General features: G+C 36.7%; 1 protein-coding gene across 3 annotated transcripts; it reads right to left on the bottom strand.

Annotated features, from left to right (window-relative positions):
• Window positions 1-1923: 1923 nt before the first annotated feature.
• On the bottom strand, window positions 1924-17212 carry LOC124135676. 3 transcript variants are annotated; one of them, XR_006861252.2, is made up of 3 exons: window positions 9998-10227; window positions 5398-6564; window positions 1924-5326 (listed from the first exon to the last, which is right to left on the bottom strand). XR_006861252.2 is itself a non-coding variant. In XM_046501122.2 (2 exons), exon 2 carries the CDS (start codon window positions 6477-6479, stop codon window positions 5514-5516), a length of 966 nt encoding a protein of 321 aa, XP_046357078.1. In that variant the 5' UTR covers window positions 6480-6564; window positions 17100-17212; the 3' UTR covers window positions 1924-5513. The 3 variants fall into 3 exon arrangements, 2 of the variants coding, with proteins under 2 accessions (XP_046357078.1, XP_046357088.1); XM_046501122.2 differs by lacking the exon at window positions 9998-10227 and adding an exon at window positions 17100-17212 and having other exon boundaries at window positions 1924-6564; XM_046501132.2 differs by having other exon boundaries at window positions 1924-6564.
• Window positions 17213-18652: the final 1440 nt, after the last annotated feature.

The following is an 18652-nucleotide window of genomic DNA, read 5'->3' as shown; positions in this document are numbered from 1 at the left end:
TAAATGAGTTGACACATTAGTTGACTCTGCCACAAGCAGTGGTGGGTGTAGTGGTCCACTCCACCCAACAGTTTGTTAGTCACAAATGTACCTGAAAACAAAGAACATTTTTGAAGCAAGAAAACCTATTGTGTGTGCATGTGTGTGCCTGTCATCAAAATTTACCACCACATGCAGCAATATTTCAGGTATACCTAGCATATGACGGCCTGAAAATTATCAAGTCTGGGCAGGACAAGCCAGTGATTGAAATTATGTGCAGCATCCCATGCCATCTTGGTATGATGACATGCATCAACCAAATCACCAAGTCTCACTAGTCAGTGTGTGTGAGTGTGTTGGGTTTAACACCGCTTTTAACAGTATTCCAGTTATATTGCTGCGTGTCAGCTTAATGTGGGAGGAAAGCCCCAAGTGATGCAGGTCTCAGACGTTTACCACTACTGTGAAACCCAAGAGCATGGGTATGGTGCTGACAAACCTAGAAACATAATTGGGGCAAACTGGGATTCGAACCCAGAATCATAGGTTCCTGGCGTGCCCAAGGGACGCAACTCTGCACAGTGAATCGCGGCGCCTTAGACGACTGGGCCACCCGTGCCCCCCTTACCAATCAATCACCTCTTACGACTACCATAGGTTGCTGGGGTCCAGTTCTAACCTGGATTCCCATGGGTATAACGACAAACATATTTTTTGCTGGTGTAAACAAAATTTTATTGCAAGCTACCGGGTGGATATGTAACAAAAGAAAACACTTAACAAAGCATAACTGATAAATCTACACATAACTCAAGCTGCTATATAAGTGCAATAATCTTGAACGCAAAGTTAAACCCCGTTTCACCACACCTCTCAAATATCCTATGGTTACAATACACAGCAAGTAAGACAATAACCTACTCAAATGGGCAAAAAACATGGGTTGTAGCAGTATAGATCATTTGTAGCAGCTGTTTCAACTCCAAAACAGTTCCTAGAAAGTCGTCATCTCACTTCCTGTCACTCACTTTTGTATAAGGTAAAATAATGAGAACTAACCTGTAAATAACATCAGTTAATGGTGTTTTAATTAACACAAACATAAAACTAACCAAACCAGGAGCATGTGTTATTCAAAACAATGCAGTTTGTCATAAACGTTGAATGTGAAAAGTGGCACAAGTTGCACCAACAGTTCATCATGACATAAATTACAAAAATACTGGAACTGTGATAAAAGCTATGGAGAAGTCATCATGGTCATGAAGGAGAAAAAAGGTTTGGTTGGTCGGAACAACCTGAAACACATGTATTTCACTCTATGAACAGTATGTTGTCTTTTCTTTAACATGCTTAACCTTCAAATGTTCAGTAGATAATTTTGTTGTTGCTTAACGCCACACTCAGCAATTTTCCAGCTATATGACAGCAGTCTGTAACAATTAAGTCTGAACCAGACAATCCAGTGATTGACATCATGAGCATCGATCTACACAATTGAGATACAATGACATACATCAACTAAGTCACCTAGCCAGACCACCCGACAATATGACAAACATAGTCGCCTCTTACAGCACAGTAGATAATAACAATAATGACAGATAACAGTACATGTGGATTGCTATGTCCATATGATACCAGCTGCTACCAAGACATGTCCCATGCAGGCCTAGAATGACATCATTACTTATCTGCATGCTTCCTCTCATCGTCTGTCTATTACTAAATGGATTTCCTTAACACATTAACATATTAGAACACGAAACATACATCTTAATCAACATGGATATACAAGCTTATGCAACAACACAACTGTTTTCATGAAGCACAAATTTCTTCTTGTACACACTATTTGTTGCCAGGAAAACAACTCCCAATTATCACCACTAATAATTCTCTGATTTTGGAAAATGTTAAAAAAATAACTTTCTATACAAACGTTTCAAAGTCACTTCGAAAATAGAGTAGAAAAACAAAGAATGCAGACTGTTGTTTACATACACATGATAAATTGAGAACATTCTTTAAAATATTTGCCACAATTTGTTTTCAAGACATTTGTAAGAAATATATATTAAAGACTTAAAAATGTATAAAGAATATGTCTTTTTCTTTAACAAGAGACAGCACTTCCACTACAATAAAACAGTCTTACTGGATGTTGATTATGATGATGATCACTGATCTTATACAAAGGGTCATCAGTACAATCATGATATACCTCTTGGGGTTCACAAGTTAACACATAGCATCACAAAATTCTACTATTATAAATGCTAAATTTAAAACATGAGTATATTACAATGGTTCTGGACAGGGATAAGTATTTGATTTTTTTTCATTTATATATATATATGACCTCAAAAATATATGATGGTAACAAACATGTGTTATAGTATTAGCTGGTTATCAAAAAAAGGTGACCAAAAGTAGGTAAATGTCTTCAAAAGGACATTCATTTCAAATTAAAAGTTAAAAAATATCAACAATGTTTTACAATATTTTCAACATTTTCAATAGCAAAATATGTTCATCAAAGTAATAACTACTTCGCTGCCATGCTGGTGTGAGTGAGTTGGTTTAACACCGCATTGAACAGTATTGCAGTTACATAACATCGTGTCAACCTGAAGTGATGCAGGTCTCAGATCTTTACCATGTTTACCACTTTGGTGAAACCAACAAACACCTAGAAACACCATTGGGGCAAACTTGTAATCAATAGAACCCACCATCACAGGTTTCTGTGACCAAGGGACCAAGGGACGCAACTCTGCACAGTGCCTTAGACAACTTGGCCACCGGTGACCCGATCCAGGCCTGAACGTGATGAAGATGGAAGCAGACTAAATATACTGCATGTACAAAACTAGAGATGCAGCAAGTATATTCTTCATGAAGATGGTGCACAGATGGCTATGTGCTTTGCAGAGTTCCATCCCTTAGCCATACCAGGATCTGCTGATAGATTGTTGAAATCATACTTTACCAGATTATGATCCTTATTTTAACTGTACCATTGCCATTGCTAGTGGGTTTTACAAACCTCTATCTTAGTCATAGTGACTGTTTCATTTCATCCACATCCACACAGAGATATAACTGGCTAACTTCTGGTTAGATGAACACAGTGAATCACAAACATCATAACTGAATTTCAAAAAGCTTTATGGAACTGAGCAAGACATTCTTTCAGAATGTAACATTTAAAAGTGTTAAAAGTTCAGAATAGAAACTGAGTACTTAGTCACTTCTCACCAGTCAAAGGCAAGCAATCCAGTGACTATTGCTATATACTGTTCATAGTTACAGGGTGACATTGTACAAAGCAATTTTAGTGCTAAGGTGATCGTAACTCCCATATCTGAACAAAGACTCACAACAGTCTTAGCGCTAAGATTGTTTTATACAACAGCACTTATGTCTGTAGTGACTAAGTGTAATGATAGTGAATGAGGTGGTTACCATGGTAACAGACAAGAACAATAACCCCACTATATATCAAACTGGGAAACTAAATGTTGCATTCCTGACAGAATTCTTTGATCTACAAAATCTGTCACAAAAGTGGTTCTGTAATAAATACATCAAGTACAAATATTATTTTTCAATCTATCCTTCCGTTAAACAATGATAAAGCCAGCCCCACAAAGTCAGGGGACAACTAAAAAACACAAGGATGATTGTCAAACTGTGAATGATCTGAATGAATAAAACAATCTATGAGAGTGAGTGAGTGAGTGAGTGAATGAGTATTGTTTTGTATTGCATGCAGTAGTATGCAGTATTAGAAACAGCTTGGTGGATCCTTGAGTTGTGTTGTGGGTAGTACCAACCTTCATACAGAGACCATCAAATTCTTTGATTAATAATTTAAGGGTTTTCCTGAGGATCTAATGACTAGATATGTACAATTTCGAAGGCGTGTACAGGGGGTCGTCTTATACGTGGGGTCGCCTTACACACAGCTATATACGGTAGGATATTCCCTATGTGTTTAGACAACAATTACCTATGTAGACCTGCAATGAATCAATTAAATGCTAAATATGAACTAGGCTGACTATTAGGCTGATTAAATGTTTAAAATTGAATTTTCTACCTCCTCATTGTCCATCTAAATATACTTGTATGTACCGGTAAACATTTCTGTGACAGTGAATTCTTAATTTTGCATTGGTATTCATATTAAAATTTCTATTTGATTTTATGCAATATGAACAAGCCAAGTGGACTCTACTTACAGTTAACACTACATACAGATATTAACTAGCAATGACTAAATGAACAAATCAGATAAATATTTTAGTTCCGTGTAAAATCTCCCTTACTTTCAAAATGTAATTCTTAATAACTAACTGTATAAGGTGATAACCAGATATATATCCTAGGTCCATTGATGCAACTTGACGACCTCATAATGCTTATGGTGTTGTGTGATCAATCCAGTGATGGACTTTAGAACTAATTTATATTTTCACTTGTCTGCAACAAAGGTATACACACTTATAAATGAACAAATTGAAGATACATTTATCATCTTACCTTGCATGTAAAATACCAATTCTATTGGTGACTGATGTTTTGATAAATTTCCATAAACTCCACTACATACCCAATACAACTGGAGAGAAGACTCTCTGCAATACAAGCTCCTTACAGTAAAACGGATGTTTTGTAATGCTTACTAACAATGACCTAAAATATGTGATGCAAAAATATAAACAAATATGGCAACAAACAATTTGTATCTAAAACCATTGCAGTAAGATACCGTATAGATGCTGTAGGCTTAACCCACACATGTTGGCTGGCAGTATTTTTTCCCTTTATCATGTTTATGCGAAACATCTAATAAATAATTCAAAAGAAATTAATTCCAGTCTTTCATTCTACTGCATTTTTGCAATGAATCATAATGTTCATGTAACAATGAAACATTTCTAAACACACAACATACACACATTTAAAAGAATACTTTGAAACAATAATACAATAGGAAGTGATAAAAATCTAAGTAAGTCTGACAGAAATATAAGTTGAATATCAAACTTAAGTGAGTGAAGTATGGCCATGTATGCTGAAATTTAATTTCAAGAATTTGCTGTCTTTCTGCAAAGCCAATTACTGATGTAGTATAATGATTGTCAAGTTTGTATTGCAAACAAACATCAAGAAATTGACGTTAGTGTTCAATTCTCAGAACAGAATGGTATTCTGACTACTTTAACTTTCAAAGTGACGCCTTAATTGCCATTTTGTCCCATCACAGCTGTGACAGGAGAAAAAAGTGAGAGGTCATGACCCTTGCCCTTCAGTTGACCTTTGCCCTTGTTATGACCTTCACCCAATAAATCAAGAGTGAGATGTCATGACCCTTGCCCTTCAGTTGATCTTTGCCCTTGTTATGACCTTCACCCAATAAATCAAGAGCGAGATGTCATGACCCTTGCCCTTGTGATGACCTTCACCCAACACATCAAGAGAGAAATATGTCATAACCCTTGGCCTTGTGATGACCTTCACCTTCATGTTTGAAGACTCTTATCAAAGCTGGCATTATGATCCCTCAGCATTATCTCTTCCATCTCCCTTTTCTTCGCACCATCCGTTTCTTCCGTACCACCATGCATTCGCCGGAATCGACCTTTGTTGTAAAAGTCATAGATCACCAGACCAATGACAAGAAAGTTCTTCATGATGAAGGTGGACACGTCTTGATCCAGTCGATGCCAGAGGATGAGACGCAGCGTAAACAGCGGGGTGTTGATGACTAGCAACAGCAGCATCTTGTGTAAAGTCTCCAGTGTTTCTGGAAGGAACTTGTAGCCGAAGTGTATCCGACTCAGCGCCATGAGTGGGAGAGTGGGGATGATGAGGTTGGCACACGCTATGCAGATGATTCCCCAGTTAATTCCTGGGAGAATTTTAAGAGCGTCCACATTTTCCTTTTCAAAAAACACATCCAGGACATCAACAGAATCTAAAATATCAAACACGACAGTTTGTGTAAGAATGTCGATGTGTTTTTGTCGTTCACTTTTTGGTGGGGCATCATGATGTGATAACAACAGCAGTACGAACACTAAAGCTGAAAGAGCAACAGCGATCTTGAGAGTATTTGGACCAAAGAAATCTTCTTCTTTAAGTTTCCATGCAAAGTTTTTAAATATTATTCCAACACGAACTGCAAGAATGATCGAGTACACAAACCAGGCGAAGAACCCAAGAGGGAGACTGCCTGCCCGAACAGGGGCCTGTTCATTTGAAGTAATTTTAACAAGTTGAAGGTGACGATATGAGAAGAGAAATGCCATGATGAATATAAAGATCAAGGCTACATCAGCTGCTATCCATGCATACCAGTAGCTGTTGTTGTGTTGGATCAGATAGTAGTCTATTATAGCACCCTGGAGGATAACAAGCCCTATACACAGGACACGGGTGGGAATCAGGTAACAGGCATCACAACGTTTGTAGGGGTTCACATCCATGTTGGAGTGATTAATTCCAACTTTGCAGCAGCTTTTATGAAAAATCACTTGCAGGAGCTATCTCTGATCAGGTGACATGCTGCATCTGAAATGGAAAATGATGTATTTCAATTAAACATTTTATTAATAGTTTCAAAGACCTTAATAACCTATGGTCATAGTGATAGTTTTGATTTTCAAAAACTCATCCTCAATAAAATCAGGTCCAGAGTAATGGGTTGAGAATTTTGAGAAATGGAAGAATAAAATTTTGATGTTTGACATTATTGATCATCCTGTTCAGCTAAAGAAGTAATACTCAAAGTACTAAATGTAAGAAATATATGATTTGTTGTCATGTTTATTATTTTCTTCATATGCTGATTATTCTAATGAATATCATGGCCTTTACTCTGAATGTTTTGTTGGTTTGTTGTTTAACAACTCACACTGCAATATTTCAGCCGATAATCGAGTGAAGGAGACAATCCACCGATGTCGAGGTACAGTAAATGAAGTTGCCTCCCATGACCAGCCTAGGTTGCTGGGCATCTATTCTAACTTGGAATCCCCACCGTAGGGGTGTGATGATAAATCAAAATATTGCTATATTGCTATTGGTAAGCACTTAAAGTCAATAAATCAATTATTAAATCAGTTTCCGATCAATAGTATCAATTTCAGTTAGGAATATCGATGGTTTCGATTGTATTTAACATATCAATAAAATACATGCAATGCTGTTCAAATTTGTTTTTCTTTTGATGAGAGGTAGTAATTTACACATGGTAATGTGGAAGTTTCTTTTTCTTAAATTATTAGGGTAAAGAAAAAACGAATCTGTCATATATCAACTTTACATTTTATTTGTTTCAATGGTTATCACATTCAAAGGAAACTTCAGTTCCAAGGTATAATTCAGCTCTAAAATCCATCTAAAATGATACACTGAAAACTATCGATATTTATCGCAATAGTTGCTTGCAATACCAATAGTTATCGCAATAGTTTCTTTCAAGACCAATAGTCACCCCTACCCAGCAGGGAACTCTAAATGTCATCATAATCATGGCAACATGTAAACAATCAAGATAAGTTAAAGGGGAAGTGTACACGCAAAAATCACTTTCTTTCTTTTTCTAAACAAAACGCAATTTTAGAATTAGTTAGTATCTGTGTTTGAAAATATACACTCATTTTGTTTCACAGTGAAAGTAGGAAGCTCACAATAGTGTGAAAATGATATGCCGTTATGAAGCCTTCGTTTTACGAGCGAAATAGGCCTGAGTTATCCCCCTTAGATTATGACGTAATTGGTGCCAATTCAACTGGGTCCCTGTCTTTCCCAACGCAAAAGATATCAACGACCAGTTTGCGGTAAAACAACATGGTCTACGACACACTCCGGCGCAGTGGTGACTCAGCATAACACAATTCTGGCTGGCATCTGAGACGCTAGAATCACAAAACTGTACCTACACCACGTGAAGCGGCTCTAACAAAGCATGATGACGTCATAATGTTTATCAATTGGCACCAATGACGTCATATTGCAAGGGGCATAAGCCATGGTGTTTTTGTTATGGAAATAGAACACTTGGTAAAAGTGAAAAATATAAATCGTTTTAATGCAAAAAATATGTTAATTAAATTTGATGTTTTTATATTTTTGTCTATGACACTTCTATGTTAACACTTTTAATGTGGAAAAAGTACAAGAAAAATTGGTTCATTTCCGTGTGAACTTGCCCTTTAAGTTACCTACTTTTGTAAAATACGCACAACAAATCCCTATAACACAATTATTTTGAGTTGATTGCATGCTTGTGTAATTGCTCAAAGTAGCCTTTCAGTTTGTGTATCTGTTTGTCTTACAGATCTTTGTTCTAAAAAAACTGATCGAGTACAGGCATCATGAATTTGAAGTATATACTGCAATGAATAATGCAAAATGTGCTACGTTTCGCTTATTGTCTCCTAGACATTTATCGCTGGAGTGAGCTAAGGCGATGTGTTACACACATGGGGCATCACCTGGACAGATGTAAATAGGAAGTCATCTGAAACAGCATTTTAAGCAGAATTACATCTAAAAAAGGTTCCATCTTGGGTAAAAACTACACCATAGATTGGACCCAAGGTAGTATGAATATACTGAATATATATCCAAAGTAAACTATCAAACGCAGAGTGAATTATAACCTGTGAATAAATACTCAATGGCTAAAGAAAGGATCTGGGCCCTGGATGGAGACAAACCAGTGCTTTAAAGCAAGATGAGTGAGTGAGTGAGTATGGTTTTACGCCGCTTTTAGCAATATTCCAGCAATATCACGGCGGGGGACACCAGAAATGGGCTTCACACATTGTACCCATGTCGGGAATCGAACCTGGGTCTTCGGCGTGACGAGCGAACGCTTTAACCACTAGGCTACCCGACCGCCCCTAAAGCAAGATGATGTCAGGGACACAATCCAACAGCTGACATCATAAGTTGTCAACTGATCCATCGGGGTATATGGTATGATGTACCCTGTGTGAGCTTATGTACCTCAAGCTGTAAGACGAAGGACTGATCTCACCGACATTCATTCATACAGATCCGGAATATGTTTCGAAGTTTCACAGACTAAAAAGCTTTGATTCAGCCATTTTGACAGCAAGCAGACGACTCAAACATACTGAGCCTTCACCCTATGCATTCGGATAAGCATCAGTTCATATCAGCCAAACGATACTAGAGCGGGTTACATGGATAATAATTGCCTGCTCATTAACTAATCAAAAGCTAGTATTTTAATGTAAGGTGAGATAATGTATTCTGTAAGCAAGTGGTGTTACTACAGCAATGACGGATCAGTGGGAGTGTTCATCAGGGAATGTTTCACACATGGAACTTCTATATACTGAGGGAAACAAATAAGGGAACACCATTTCATTGCAGTGTCCCTTTATTTATTCCCAGATTTTTACCCACAGTGACATCCATAGCTTGGGAACAAAACCTGGAAAACAATAAAGGAGCACTTGTATTTTCATGTGTTCCCTTATTTGTTTCCCTCAGTATATAACTATTAGATCTTGCTTTGCTAACTTGGTTGATGAATGTCATCATATCCTAATTGCATACATTGATGCTCGTTATATCAATCACTGAATTGTCTGGTCAATACTTGATTATTTACAGACCGCCGTCATATAGCTGGAAAATTGCTGAGTGGGGCATTAAACAGCAACAACAACATTATCTACCGAACATTTGAAGCTTAAACATGTTAAAGAAAATACAGTGAAATATATGTTTTTTAGGTTGTTCTGACCAACCAAACCTTTTTTCTCCCTTTTGAGTTGCGGGAATATTGCTGAGTGCAGCATTAAACAAATAAACAAACAGATTTCAAATTAAGTGTCAGTGACCAGCAAATTGGGATAGTTTGAAAAGTCATCATTAAATTTAACATGCGTGAGGAAATTCATAAAGGCAACCTGGCCTTCAACCAGAACAAAATGATTGTGAGAGTTTAGTATGGTTTACTTGCCTGGGGAAAGCTGACAACTGCCTGACCCTGATTCTGTAGCCAATGGTGAAATTCTGACAGCATTACTCATACAAACTTCACTACACAAGATCAGATATCAGACCCACCTCACAAACACATGCAGCACACATGGAAGTGATGTTTACCATGTTTACTGAAACTGGAAACAAGGACAACTCTTATCCCTGTACAAGTGGTACAAGTGCTTCCTTATGGCTTTTTCTCAACTTCCTTCCTTATTAATGAATGTCACGGTGACCTAGCGACCTCTGATGTGTTATTGATTACATTGCTGTCAATCAAATTAAAATGTTATTTTGTCCAAAATTTGTATTTTATTAAAGGTCTTATTTTCTTTATTTCAATTATATTTTAACATTGCATTTGATGCAATAATGTGACATAAAATTGAAAGCCGCCTTCTCTATATTGGTCCTGTTATCAGTGAAAAACAAGTCACATCGACAAAGCCATGACATCAATTATACAGAGCTCCAGATAAGCTGCGTATCTGCGTAAAATACGCATCAGAAATGCAGAAATATGCAGTGAAATAAAATTCAAGCGTATCAAATACGCAACGAACATTCCAGATACGCTACAAAAATAAAACTTGTGCGTATCATCAAAATATTGTGAAGTAACCCTGCGTATTCGATTAGCAAATCAGCAACTTATTTTGAAATTATATACGGACATTCCTTCAACCTTGCCAAACTCCATGATGACAGTTACATCATGATCATTTGCCATCACACTTTCTTGTGGAAGTATCGCGGTATTTTTGATTCCTATAAAGCTCTCGAACCCACCCGACACCAGTTTGCAGGGACTAGATGAATAGTGTTTTTAAATATTTAACTTAAATACCCACATGTGTAAAAACTAGTTGGTAACAGAAATTTGAATACCCAGATAGAATTACTGATACCCAACGATTTTAAAATGCATGGGTAAAATACCCACAAAACCAAAAGCTTATCTGGAGCTCTGATTATAGTCATATCAACATGAATTGGGAAATTGCTAATTTCAATTTCAGAATTTTTTTGACATTTGCAGCTGACTTGGAGCCAAACCAAATATCAGCCTCTGAGCAGGTCTAGTTAAATTTATGCTACTGTTAGCACTTCACTGCATGGCCAACTTTACAAGATTTAAATGTTGCTGATACCGATCAATTTTGCAGAACATACACCAACATGTTATGATTATTTTTGGATTTAGCTATTACCATCTGAATGCTTGCTATGAATCATGGGAATGAGTTAAAAACTGTATTTCTATTTTTACACATGACATCAGTAGTCCCTGCTCATCTGAGCATATTATCTCTGATCAGAGGCTATAAATACATCTATTGGGGCAGACAAAATGTAGTTCCTGTTTTGTTGTTGAACCTACCCCAGTCGTGACTTTAGGTACAAGTCTAAAACCAAGTCTAGTAAAATTCAGTTTGGTCTAGTAAACTTAGCTAATAAAAGTCCATATGACTACAATAAAATGTACAATACAATGATGCTTACAATCATGTTCAGGCTAGCAGGGTTAGAAATTGGCACTAGTCCTGTAGTCCTTGCCAAACTGCCCAATGGTTAAGGTATTATAAGGACTAGTAGAAATTTGCCGTTTATAACATGTATAAGGGTTTTGCTATATGCTATCATTATAAGGACTAGTGGACTAAAAACGTTAGTTTCTACCACTGGCTAGTGGACTCAAAAGTGTTTAGCACAGACAGCTACCCAAGAGGGGTAGGATAAGCACCTTTGTTGCCCCAGAGGATTTTCATACTTTAACCAAGAATTGAATAAAATGTTTAGAGTGAGTGAGTGAATGAATGAGCCAGAAATGGGCTTCACACAATGTACCCATGTCAGGAATTAAAAAGTTTAAAAAAATTCAGATGTGTTTATATGAATGAAAACAAGACTTTGTTATTTTTAAATAACTGCATATTTGAGATTTATGACAACACTAAACAAGCTCAAAGCATCTATGGATAAGGATAAAATGTGTCAAAACAACTTCGTTGAGAGGCATTTAGAAGTTGGAATACTAAGTAAGGATAAGATATACAGATGAACAACTTCTTTATTATAATTAGTAGTGACGTTTCATAGTAGGTTCTAACACCGTTATCAAGCAAGTGATGTACAACAGAGTATGGTTGACATGTATCTATACAAAACAAAATTATACATAGAACAAAGTGTAAATACTGTTGACATTTGTTTTTATATTAAAATTTATTTGCTACGACGGAAACCTTCTCTACCACTCTGGACTTCTTGGTATTTTTGTAAACATTTATAGAATTACAGAATAACTTTGGTAATCTGGGAAACAAATATTGGAACACAAGAATTTAGCTGAAATAGTGTGAGCAGTCCTATGACAGATACCACAGATACCGGTGATGTCACCTTTTAGTAAAACCTTTTCAAAAATGACAGTCGACCTACTATTACATTACTAAGCAAGACTGTTAGACATTGCTTGAATCTAAATGTGCGGGTAGGATGAGAGTTGATAATTTTGAAGAAAAACCTAAGGTTTATGAATAACAACTTCTGGTTGATTGCATATAGCAACGTTTTGATATAAGTTCTTAGACCGTTATCAAACTGGAGTGACGAATCGATGTAAGAATCTACATCTGTCATCAAAATGTCGCTATATCCAACCAGAAGTTGTTATCCATAAAGTTGTACATTTTTCTTACTTATTTCAAGTTATTTGCCAACATTTAGAATGCCAATCAAACATAATTCTGAAATTGCTTTCTTGATCAACATTAACCTGCCAGGCTGGTGATTAGTTTTGGCAACGTGTATCATGTTAATACCATGTTAACGGAAGTGCATGATAAGCAGTGATAAGGGATCACACATCTACTGACATACTTTATTTCAGGCAGGAATACGAGCTATTATGTAAAAATGAGAACTTCCTGTGTAACGTCCTCCAAGCTAAACTTGGTCATTGGGAAGGATGGCAGGTCACCACCTACTTGCCCACATGTACTGCCTGGACCAGACTCTGTATACACAATGGAAGCTATCATAGAGACTTCCTCACAAGACCGAACAAAGTTTTACGACGCAGGTTTTGACTAGTAACTGAAATTGTGGAATGGATATTACATAATGGGCTACATCCAGAGCTCCAGATAAGCTTTTGGTGTAGAGGGTATTTTACCCATGCATTTTAAAATCATTGGGTATCAGTAATTCTATCTGGGTATTCAAATTTCTGTTACCTACTAGTTTTTACTATTCATCTAGTCCCTGCAAACTGGTGTCGTGTTTGTTCGAGAGCTTTATAGGACTCAAAAATACCATGATACTTCCACAAGAAAGTGTGATGGCAAATGATCATGATGTAACTGTCATCGTGGAGTTTGCCAAGGTTGACGGAATGCCCGTTTATAATTTCAAAATAAGTTTCTGATTTGCTAATCGAATACACAGGGTTATTTCACAATATTTTGATGATACGCACAAGTTTTATTTTTGTAGCGTATCTGTAATATTCGTTGCGTATTTGATACGCATGGATTTTATTTTACTCGTATTTCTGCATTTCTGATGCGTATTTTACGCAGATACGCAGCTTATCTGGAGCTCTGTTCATCCTTTATTGTTTCTGCATCTAATTAACGCATACATTAGGGCCTACGAGGGATATGTTTTGTTTGTTTGTTTGTTTGTTTTTTTATGACACATTCAGCAGTATTCCAGCTGTCAGCAGCCTCTATGTAATCATGTCCGGACAAGACAATTCAGTGATTGATATTGTGAGCTTAGATCCATATTGTCAGGAGAGTACAGTATGATGTTACTCAATCTACCAAGTCACCAAGCCGATCACCTGATCCATTTGGTCGCCTCTTATGACCAGCATAGGTAACCCCCAGATGAATTCTGTGTTAAAATTATCAAAATTCAGCTGTCAGCATGGTTTTGTTGGAAAAAATAAGTGGCAAAAAATCTTAAATTATCTCTACCAACTATAGCCATAACAGCTGAGCAGGGTCATTTAACACAAATAGATATTAGAGCTGTATATTGGCCCAGAATTGTATTGCAATATTTATGTTGCGATATGTATTGTGAATTTGCAGTATATTGTGAACTAAAGTTTTTGACATTGACTGAGACTGACTGTACAAGTGCAACAATTAACTATTCTTTTCAGTTCAGGCTGACACTTTATTGCTCTATTTAGCCATATATAACAGTGATTAATCCAAGATTATTAACTGAGTGCCCTTGGCTGGAAAATTGGGGGAAAATAAATTGTGACTTTTTAAAAGTTTGTATTTTCTTAAATTCAGAGGTATTTTGAGATTGCATTTAATGCAATAATATACAACCCAGCATTAAAAGCTGTTCCTATTTATTGGTCTTGTCATAAATGAACACAGGTTACTTCTATAAATCCATAAAATTAGTTATTAATAATATACATCATTATATTTTAACATGAATTGGGAAATGTTTAATTCCAAATTGGGAATATTTTTTTGATATTTGCCGTAGACTTGGGGGTGAATAGCGTCCTCTGAGCAGGTCTAGATAAATCCCTCTATAACATGCTGGTCATTATGTTTCTTAAATTTCCACCAAAACATTAGTCTGTCACACAGAACCTGAAACAAACATATCCAATGTATCATGATGTATAGACCATGCAAGTCTATAATAGTTGGCAAGTCTAGATTACTGCAGGTTCAACATAAAAATTAAGAGTCTCTGGGCTCCTTTACATTATATTGTATAAAGATCATTTTTTTCTGTAAAATATTTTCATTTCAGAGGCTAGATATTAGTATACCAAAACACTAAACCTGCATCATGTGCATGGACCTAAAATAGTCTTGTTTACACTAAACTTTCAGTGTTGTGGAATGATCAGATCTGGATGCTACATCAAATTTCAAAGGTGTACGCAAATTTCAATGCTGCACACAGATTACAGGTGTTTTGAGGTTTATTTGACATGCACGAAGAGAAAGGTAACTCTTCCAGAAAGGACGTAATTTTTTGTTGACACATTTACCTTCAGATTTCAGCAATGCCTTCAAATTACAAGGTACACACAAATCACAGTACACCTTGTAATCACAAGGCAAGGGAGGTAACCCATGGTGTATTTAGAAAACTTTAAGATGCATTTTCTCTGTTAAATGCAATACACGTTAAAGTGCAAAATTGGAAAGTGTTCAACATTCATCTCTAATGTTATCTCTTGTGTTAAAACTTCTCCAATTTCAACAAGTCATCAGAAGATGACAAATCCCCCCAGCCCCCACAAATTCAAAAGAACAAATCATCTGACTGTTACTCTAAGTCCAGCTTGATGAGAGAATTTCTATCTAATCAGTCTGTCGGTATACAAGAGTTGTTATTGAGCTATCAAAACAATATGATGGACTTGGAATTCAGAACTTTGAATAAATTTCTATAGGTACATTCCAATATGTACAGAGTCAAAAAAGGGATCGTACCTCAAAAATGATTAGATTGGTTTCTCTGGATCCTCTGATGTCATATTGCGAATTGTAACTAAATTTGCTGAAAAACAAAACTTCACAGTATTTAATACCGTATTTGACGTAATAAGCGCCCGGGGCACTCTCAAAGTTAGAAATAGGGGGCTCTTATTAGAATGATATTTTGGTGAAAAAAAACAATGTTGGAAGATAAATTTCGTAGTTTATGCTGACAGCCTGAAATGTTTATGTACGACAGGTATATTTTTCCAGAATTAAATGCCCATAATTAAGGGTGCATATAACACACGAGTGCGTATTATACGCGAATAAATAAGTCTTGTGTACATTGATCAATCGGAAGGGGTACTAATTGGGATTGTTCACTAGCCAATATCTTAGCAAATGTCGCCATGGTCGCTCATTAGAGCGGGGCGCTTATTACGTCGAATACGGTAGATATATAGCCAAGTACCCTATTTTTAAACGACACCAACTTTTGAACAGCCATATTGAAAGTGATTTTGTCACATTATAACAAGAGGTGGGACGTCAACAAGGCTGTCGCTCTGAGTACACACGTTCGGCCTGTCAACATTGAGTTCATGGAAAATACTGTACACTTGTCAGAAGAGTCCGTTGTCATTCAGAATTTTGGTGCCCGTGTCATGAGTGGAATCAGAGACCATATAATAGATTATCTATAATCTTTTATATGGTCTCTGGTGGAATAGTGTGAACATTATCATTTGACAAATATTCATGTTTTGTGACTAGGTTTCAAACTTTCGATTACTGTTTGAGTTTTAATGCCAACCTGCAAGAAATACGTTGAGAACTGTGCACCAAAACACCTCTGTTCATTCATGGAAACCCTGCTAAAGTACCAAACCTATCAACAGAGGTTTACAGACCATGCAAAAGAGGGCACGCCTTTTACCGAGGATTATTTTTCTTTCAGAATGGAGCTAATTTCTATTGTTGAAGAAATCACCTACTGATGTGAAGCATAATTTGAGTTTGATTTGCTCATCCCTTGAAATATCAGCAATGACATCTTAACTGTTCCAAAATAGGATATGTCAGGATACAAGGCTGTTTGTTACATGATGATAATCATGGGCGGATACAGCTTTTTTGAAAAGGGGGGGGTGCACAATTAAGATCTATTTATTGTCTTTGGTGGTAATTTATACAGAAATAAAGATTTTTTTTGGAATAGGGGGGTAGCGCTCCCCCGCCTCTGTATCCGCCCATGATAATGTTCCATGCCTATGGCAAATCGTAATGCTTACAACAGAGTTGTGGTCAATATGCCCAGTAATTTGAGTGCGGCATTGAAATTTACATACACCTTGTATTTTATTTAAAACCTACATCACATCACAGAGTATGTTCCCGGTTCGCTACGTGACACGTCCCTTAAATAATCTTAATCAAAATCTCAAAAATGACCCATGACCAAAATAGAACACATTTCCGCTCTTTGTCGTTTCATTTTCTGTCCACGACCGATGGCATTGACCAGCTGTTTACCTGTATTCTACCGTTAGTAAGGTGAATACATTACTCCAAACTGTAATACCATAACAGAAAAATACTCACATTTTCATAGATAATTTGCTGTTATTCACGAGCGACCTTGGACGCATAGTTGGAGCAATTGTTTGCTAATATTAGATAACGTTGTTTTGAGTTTCCGCGCTAAAAATAACGCTGGAATGGAAATAGTATTATCTTGCCAACTTGCTCTATTGCTATTCCGTTTTAGAGGATTCTGTTGAACATGCCCCAAAACCTCGTTTATCGTGAAATAAGAAATACAACAGTGTCGGGCGGGTCTAGACATCCATAACACTATATATCATCAGGTCTTTGAAAGGCATTTAGACTACATATAATCTATAACAAAGTGCGAATACACTTAGCATCGGACATATCATAATGTTTTTAACGATGGACGATGTACAGGAATAGACGTGACAACCTATCAGCTGTTTTGTTTTCAGATATATTTATCATGAATGTCACCGACAAATTAGAATATTTTTTACATTAAATGCCACTGGCAAATGTGTTAACATCTAAAATTTGAATTACTTTACATTTAAAAAATACATTAATGACGACGCTAATCACAGCTTAGGATAATGTATGTACGTTTTGGGTACGAACATACAAACACTAAAGTCGATTGTTCATGTACACGATTTATCCAACCCTTTTACGAATTTTCCGACATTGTTTTAATCATTTGGACACACGCACAGTTGAAATCGAAGAGTGAGTGAGTGGCTCTCGTTTGAAGCCACAGTCAGCGCGATTCCATCTATATCAGACCGCCTCCGTGGTCTAGTGGTAGAGCGTCCACCCGGAGAGCGGGAGGTCCGGGGTTTGATCCCCGGCTGCGTCATACCAAAAGACGTTAAAAGTCGTTGTTGTTACTCTGTCTGGAGCTCGGCACTAAAGGGTTACAAGTACTGGTCGGCTCGGAGTCAGTATACTGTGTCTGAGTGGGGTATGTTAAAACTGCGGCATTGTTTCTCAGTGGGCTAGCGTCAGTCCGGACTAGTACAAGCAGCCACACACATACACACACGTGCATGCACGTCGCTATATCAGTGCAATAATCTTGGACGCGACGTTAAACCCCATTTCACCTCACCATCTATATCACAGGTGGCTGTAAATCATTAAAAATGGATACAAACTCAAAACGGTCATACAAAAATGAAAAATTTAAAGTTAAAAAAAAGAAAAGTTTCAATTGATTTAGAGTAAGTTTTGTAACTGGTTTGGGGCTATAATTTATAACTCATAACATTTAGTAAACACATACACATATACTAGTATATATCAGATCTATGGAACTATTCATAGAAAAAGATATAGCCTGAAACACCATCCAGATACACCACTGTTAAAGATCTTAATTATGAAATAAATATAGGTATAATTCATAAACAAATTTTTTTAATATTTAATTTATTTTTCAAAAATGTGTCCATTTTGACAATTTACTGAGGACATTTTGACTTGGGGTCTGAGGTAATTTTCACCAACGTGTTTGTGGCCATTTTGACTCTAACCCGCCTACAGTAATGCATGGGTAGCTATTCTGACCAGGAATTCTCACACGTTGAATATAAAGTGCACTA

Source organism: Haliotis rufescens, unplaced genomic scaffold, assembly GCF_023055435.1.
Source record: "Haliotis rufescens isolate VD_foot unplaced genomic scaffold, xgHalRufe1.0.p SCAF_16, whole genome shotgun sequence".
NCBI classification, from domain to species: domain Eukaryota; kingdom Metazoa; phylum Mollusca; class Gastropoda; order Lepetellida; family Haliotidae; genus Haliotis; species Haliotis rufescens.
Note: the sequence above shows the minus strand (reverse complement) of the source record. Positions and strands in the feature narration are given on the sequence as shown.

Bases quoted from the DNA above. Each gene is read 5' to 3' on its own strand.
- LOC124135676 (XM_046501122.2), bottom strand. From the start codon at position 6,479: ATGGATGTGAACCCCTACAAACGTTGTGATGCCTGTTACCTGATTCCC.